This window comes from Anopheles moucheti, chromosome 3 (genome assembly GCF_943734755.1).
Source record: "Anopheles moucheti chromosome 3, idAnoMoucSN_F20_07, whole genome shotgun sequence".
In the NCBI taxonomy this organism is placed as follows: Eukaryota; Metazoa; Arthropoda; class Insecta; order Diptera; family Culicidae; genus Anopheles; species Anopheles moucheti.
The window spans coordinates 82,735,273-82,742,761 of record NC_069141.1 but is presented as its reverse complement, the minus strand read 5'-3'; the positions used below and the strand labels follow the sequence as shown (position 1 = coordinate 82,742,761).

The 7,489-nt window shown below is 42.0% G+C and overlaps 1 protein-coding gene across 1 annotated transcript; it reads right to left on the bottom strand.

Moving 5' to 3' along the window:
- Positions 1-238: 238 nt before the first annotated feature.
- LOC128303062 (troponin C, isoallergen Bla g 6.0101-like) lies at positions 239-2,390 on the bottom strand. The gene is made up of 5 exons (XM_053039916.1): positions 2,266-2,390; positions 1,834-1,858; positions 1,292-1,558; positions 462-593; positions 239-348 (listed from the first exon to the last, which is right to left on the bottom strand). The coding sequence occupies exons 1-5, from the start codon at positions 2,317-2,319 to the stop codon at positions 239-241; spliced, it is 588 nt and encodes a 195-aa protein (XP_052895876.1). The 5' UTR covers positions 2,320-2,390.
- Between the last annotated feature and the right edge of the window lie 5,099 nt (positions 2,391-7,489).

Genomic DNA, 7,489 nt, shown 5'->3' with positions numbered 1-7,489 from the left:
ACACACACTCACACACTCTCACAAACTTGGAGGAAAGTATGTGCTAAGAAGGATCACATTTAGCAGAGAAAAACACAACACAAAGGAGGAAGTTAATTATGCGAAACTCGCAGTAAGCCCGCAAGAAAGTGGTATGGTTCGTGGAAGTGAACGAGTTAGTTCTGTGGGTGGTTATGGAACAGGGAGGTTGCAATTGCAACGTAGGTTTTGCTCACTTCTTCCAAGTTGCACTCGGTCATTAGTAACATGCACAGCGCAGAGAGCTCGACACAAGTGCAACTAGTACCACATTGGTGGAGTATTTCTTTTGTACTTTTGCGTCCTTACCTGTCATAACTTCCATAAACTCTGTTTTTAGGAATGAATGGTTGCATTTGACGTTCGCGGATGGATGCAAAAATAAATTAAGAAATTAAATTTAAGGATAAAAGCTACAGGTCGTTGAGCATGGATGAAATTACCCTCAAAGTCCACCGTGCCTGATCCATCGGCATCAATTTCGTCCACGATGTCGTCCAACTCCTCCTCTGGCACAGCCCCATCCAGTTCCCGGAGGATTGCTTTGAATTCTTCAACAGGAAGGTATCCTTTGGCTATAATTTCACACAAATGAACGTCATTAAAATTAACTTATTTTATAAAATTGGTGACATGGAGATGGAATAAAATGTTGACGGTGTTATATGCTACTACAACCTGTAGTCTGTTCATACAGCCTGTAGTATATCCAATCCAATTTATTATCAATTTATTCCGCTGTCGCACGCTTGGCACAAAACATGACAGACCAATCTGATTAGTGTCCTGTTTATGTGTTCTATTTTCCATTTATTCTTGCTTCGTTTCACTTTCAAAATGCAATTCGTATTAAAATTGAAAACGATAGGTACAAGCGCCATAATATTTTTTGTTCGTTTTGCACCTACCTTAGGTGCACTATCGAACCACAACCAACAGTTTCTCAATACCGAGAACACCACCCAATCTATTGGGGTTTTTTTTTATGTGGCAGTGCTAAAAATAACCTGACATGGATTGCAATCCTTCGTCAGACACCGTCATCGAGCAGTGCTGGTTTCGCACGAACTGCATTCTGTGCAGCTCGTTACGTACAACACCGAAGCAATTTGGATGGACAGAATCATTCGATAGAATAAAATAAAAAACACTCAACTCTTGCTTTTCCCCGTCAAGAGTTGTTGCATAAAATTTCGAATCACACTTTTTCTCGCTGGCCTAACTTTCATAGAAAAACATTTCCTGGGATTATCGTAATTTTCAACCAACTCACCATCCTTGTCGTACATCATGAACACCTCGCGCAGCTCCTTCCGCAATGCATCGTAATCCTCCTCCGGCTCGACATAGTTCGAGGCAAGCGCCACAAACTCATCGAACTCTAGCTGACCGGACTCATCTTCGTCGTACTCTTCGATCACCTCTTCCAACTCTTCCTCCGACAGCTTGTGACCGAGCAGCTCCAGAATTGTACCGACCACGTCCGTGGAGATGCTGCCCGTTTTCTCCTTATCAAATGCATTAAACGCATCACGCAACACTAGGGAGAATGAGAAGACAAAGCAAAAGCGGTAGATACACAAATCCCGCACACCGTACCGTATAGGTTCGATTATTAGATGTTGCGATTTATTTGCACAACTTCACAAAAATAGATTGAAATCGAACCGAAATACATTGATTCGCAACCAAAAAAAACAGCTCCAACTCCGCTTTCGAATTCGGGTGTACAAGAGCATTGGATTTAATTTTGTTGGTTTTCCTTCGTACTTCACTGCCGTCCCACAGCACCCCCCTCGGTATGTCCCCCCTTACCTTTCAACTGGTCTTTGCTCAACTCCTGCTGCGTACCGGGTGAGAGTGTATCATATCAAATTAAAGCACCAAATTCACCGCACGATAATGTCCGCCACACACACAGAGGACCCGGCCGGTCGTCAACGAATGGGAAGTGTGAAAATTAGGCACCCCAAACAATCGCCATTAAATAATTAAGCCGCACCGAAAGAGAGAAGAGAAGAGAAGAGAAAGACAAAGAAAGTGATGAAGAAAACGGGCAATTGAAATGGCGCAAGCGAAGGTTCAACCGTCTGGAGTGCGGAAAATTCGCGAATCGAACGTGAAATTGCACTCGCAGCAGCGTTGGTAATGTGGGTAGGAAAACTGAGGAAAACCTCCCCCATCTCCTTCTCCACACAACCGCGTTGCCAGACTAGTAAATCACCATTTACAATTGGCACCACTTACCTTTCCTGCGCCCGATCCCGTACTTTCGCCCGCATCCGACATTGTGTCCGACATTATTGTTTGGGGCTTTTTGTGGGTGGCTGGAAAACTCGATGACTAAACAACGCCAAAAAAAACAACACCCGTCGCACAGGAGCACGCGAAGGTAAATGAAGCACAAATCAACGAATTAAATGTAGCGCGTACAGATTTAAGCGAACGCCGGAATCGTCTATGCTTCGAGTGAATAAAAAAATAATCCCTCACGAATCACGATGGTGCGATTGATGCGAACTGGTTCCCAGTGTGTCCTCACCGGTGCATCTTAAAGCGAGATCGCCAGAAACAAAAAACGCAGTACGGTACGATCGATTACAAATCGAATGCAGTCGCTGATGCGTGTGGTACCGGATGGGAACACTTTCACTTGTCAGCGCGGTGCGTTCAGTTTTCTCACCAGACTGCAAGCGACGTGCGATGTATTGCAATCGACTAGAACCGATGAAAGATCACCATCCAAGCGGTTGGCATTGTGCACACCATCCTGCGCACCCTTGCGCCTTTCGCCGTACGCCGTACGCGAATCCGCTGCGTTTTTTTTCCTTCTTCGCAAGGTCGAACTCACGCACAATCAACGACCTCACGCACCGAAACGCGCAATTCGCTGCCACCGTGGTGAAAGTGGCGGATGTTAATATACGCTAGCACGATTCGCACGATTAGTTGCCGACCAACAAAGCAGACACACCGAGGAAGAAAAACCGCACGCGCTCGATCACGTTTGAAGAGTTTCCTATCGTTTTACTTAAAACCACAACCACAACGCTTTAGTGTAATTAGTGCACCAAAATGTTTGACACAATTTTGCACTCCCACCGAGAGAGGGTGAAAAAAAGCCATTCAGCCAACACCCCTTTATGCGCACGGGGATGGGTTAAAAGCTTCTACCACAGCTCACACCTGGCGATCGACGGACTGCACGATGCAATCAACACCCGTTCGAATCCCGGATGATGGGATGAACGCGTGCAGCTCAGCGCAAAGAACATGCCCGACGACGACGACGACGACGGCGATGGATTCAATTTAGCGAATGAAGGAATGTCTTGCAGGGCAACGTTGTCACCTCACGTGGATGGCGTAACGATGGGTTGGCGCTCGTTCTGAGTCTTACCGGAGGCGGGCTTTGGTTGGATTTTTTTTATTGGTGACGCATTCGGGTGCCAAGTTGGTCGATAACTTTGTGTCACGGTTCATTGGCCAGTTGGTCATACTTTTGAGTTTCCTTCTTCAATAACTCAAATATTAAAATTATTTTTTTTTATTAAATTATTTGATGGAAATCGTCGAACCAAATTGTTTGTTCTATGTTCTATGATTATTTTTTTCAAATTTTGTTATGAATTTAGTTACCTTGCTGTAACAACAATAGTTTTTATTGTTTATTCCAACAATTCAAAGTTGTTTTAAAATTTATTTTTAAATTATTCACATCGGTTTACTTTCATTAACCTTAAGGTTTTTTTTCGTATTTTATAAAAAAATAAATTCAATATTTTAATGCCTGTGGATCCGCCCAATGTGTTTTCAAGACGACGACCGCTATGACCCATCCCGATCACCTATTCGGGGCAGGAATCCCCTCTCCGCTCTGCAGCATTAATCATTAAAATTAAATATAATAAATAGAATTTTCACATTCCTTTCCCGGTCACCGGTCGGGCTGATGAGCGTGTCAGCCAGCTGGTACGATTGGAGGGGTTATCGGCAAATGATTTTGGCCCTCGTGATCATTACGTTCGTAAAGCTGGCTATCTTATTTGCCCCATCGCGTCCACCTGACCCCAGGTCCGATACGGTCTGCTCGTAAAATCGCCCTGCAAATAGCTGAGATATTTTTCGTCGAAAAGCAGAAAATAAAAATCAACCATATGTGTCGCAAACCATATTTGAGGTTGTGCCGATGGTGCGATAGAGTTGACCTCGGGAAGCGAACGAAAATAAATAAGGGTTACTTTAATAGGTGCCAGTAGGAAAAGCGAACGTCGCATATATACACATTCAACAATCGATATGTTTTATTCCAAAATTATTTCCAAGAACCTTTTAACAAACCCTTGCTAATGTTAACTATATTTCGAGCAAAAACTCACATTCTTCTCTGAAGCACCATTAAACTAATGCTATGGTATCATAATTCTTAAATTACCATCCTTTCTTAGCATAATTCCAATCGGCTTAGCAAGTGAGCGCGGAAATCCATCCATTCGACCGTAATACCATCTCAGACGGACGCTATCTTTTAACGCGATATTCTTCACCACAGTAATCCTACCATGGCTGGATCGAACCCAATGCTGTAAGCTCCTAATTCCCGTTCCTTCGGCTCACGTGGAGAGTTATCGCAGCTGAACGTTGCACGATAAATCAAATCGATCCGCAAAGTTTCAGCCTGTTCGTACTGTGATTGGGTTACTAATAGCATGAAGCCCTCGGGTTCATCAATGTTTCAAAAGGGGAGTAGCAAACCAGAAGCTTGAGCCATCTGTGGTACATTTTGCAGGGAAGGATATAGCTACAACTTAATAATGGTTATAGCATCTTTGAGAATTTTTAATACCGACATCAATAGCTCAATAAATTATGAACAGAAGTTCAAAGTAAACCTTTGATAAGTGCGTACTGAACAAAGAAACCCCTTTTTGCACACAAAGTACTTGAACGCATTTAATATTCATTTTAAGTAAAAAGAACAGAACGGTCACCTAGCAGTAAACCAATACCCAACAGCTTCAAGAGCCGTTCAGGAACAATGGCGATGGAAAAAAGTTGTTAAAACAGAGATTAAACCAAACACATCCATACTTCGTCTACCGTCGGAAGAATAAAGGAAGTGGCTCCATCCTGCACGCTGTCATGTTCCGGCAAAAAGGCTTATCGGTGGCTACACGAACTTCATGCCTACTTCTCGTTGCTACGAGAAAATGGAGCAAAGCGAGAGAGACTTTTTCGCTCGTGAACGAATCGACAGGACAGTCGAGAATCATTGTATAAGTTTTTACACTGAAATTAATCATTGTTTGAATGGTTCGACGAAGTCACTTTTAGTACGAATGTTCAAGCAGATTAGCAGGGCAGAGAAGTTATTCTATGGAGCTGTGGAGGTACATGGTGTCCGATTTTCATAACGGTCTTCGATAGTTTTCATAATTAAAGTAATCAATTCAATTTGTTTATAAATAGCAGACATACAAAATATGCAAAATAAAGAAATATAAATAATTCGTATAAACTGGTGGACAAAGCCACACTGTTAAAGTATGGAAGCATGTTGTACTTTCCACATTTTCTCCAGTCAGTCGACAACAATGTTTTTCTACTCGTATGACGCTCCTGGCGCTATTTTCCAAACCCAAACCAACAACTGGAAGAACCGATAGTGAAGAAAACTTCTACCATTCAACACATCCAGTGTGTTTCGTTTGCTCTGCTTGGCACGGTATTTCCTGCTCGCAACCTGATGCTTCCCTTATGTTGTGCACCGTGTTTGTTTGGTAAGGAGAAAATACATTTTTCCCGTATACTGCACGCCACTAATGTGATCACATTTTTTAAAGAAATGGTGAAAAATAAATATTCCTCGCGTTCGCGTTGCGTATGGCGGTGCTAGGTGCAAAATGTAGTTCTTTCTCGGAGCTCGACGGAACGCATAATAAAAGCACACAAAAGGAACACATTGCCCAAAACATGGCCCCGAATGATAATGAACTTTATTATTTTAAAACATTCGCTTGCGCTGTCTTCTTGTGGCGTGTAGCGGGGAAACGAATTTACGTCCATGGAAAAGGCCGATGCCAGGTTTCCGTTTTGCGTGTGTTCGTATCCTGGAGCGTTGCTTCACGCAGCACACTACGAACGCATCCGCCTCGACAAGCATTATTTAGATAGAATGTGTTTCCAGTAGAATGTTTTAAAGCGATCACCAATGAAGCAAACGAAAGCTTGTTTGCAATCATGCCTCGGGCAGTGTGCCGAGTGGAGAAGAGAAACTTCTTTCCTGCAAGTCTGCTATATCTTGCCGAGCCCTCGTGACTCTGTCCCAATTGACCTAAATCCGTCGAGGTCGCATGCCGTGTGGCGAAGATTTCTAGCTTCCTGACAGAAATTCAACTTGTGCTACTTAGTTTTAAAGTGGCCCCAAACTGTTCTCGGTTCTGCAGCGAAACTGAAGAAAACGCTCCATTACGAAAAGTTATATACTTAGAAAAACATCCTTGTAGCATTTTTCAACTTCCTCGCCGTTAGTTTGGTTGAAATGCACCGTGCACATGCATGTGACATCGTTTGCGTGGAACAGTGGAAATGTTCACTCAGCTTGGCATGCAGTTGAGCGGACTGTGAGTAATGTGCGAAATAACTCGAAAGGTCATCGAGTGCACACGAAATGGTACAATCTAGTTTTCTCTCTAGACCGAACTGATTAATGCTACTGTTTGCTCACGTTATGAATATGGCCTTACGGCCGCCAAACAACATTAATTAAGATGCATGAATTATTTATAAACTCGTGTAAGTATGTTACCCATCAGTTTCGGGCTATAAAGATCAGCATGATAAACATTGTAGGGAAGAATGTTTTAATCATTTGGCTCAACTGACACTCACACACACATAGTTAGAATTCAGTTTAAATTAGAAAAATGAAAAAAAAAGAAAATTATCAATGCACACTTGGTTTTTCCCAAGCACCAACTTATGTACAATTATACTATTTTAATTAGGATAGTGCTCCTAATGTAATGCCTTTTTTTAAGGTTCAATTTTATTGAATTTAATTTTCTGCAGTTGCTGATATATGTTCCTATTCACATAAGTTCTTATCAGGTTTAGAATCGAGACATTTAACAGGAAGGGATTTAGATCAGTTCCACATGTATACAGGTTGATTATTTTTGAATTCATTTCTAATTCGAGACGAAATTTCAATACAGATCCACAGATAATATTATTCCGAATGGGAAGCCTGAAAGTATGCAAATTGCATAACAGAAGTTGATAATTAAAATACCCGTTGGAATATTTAATAGCAAATTTAATAATTTATTTATTATCTGCTCACGTATAGACCGAAAGTAGGTGCAGAAAACATATTATAAAGACTTTGGACTTTATTGAACAGCACTTCTCTTGTCTTGTTTAAACTCTCGAAAAATTTACAAACTCAATGCGCTTTCTGCTATCAGCA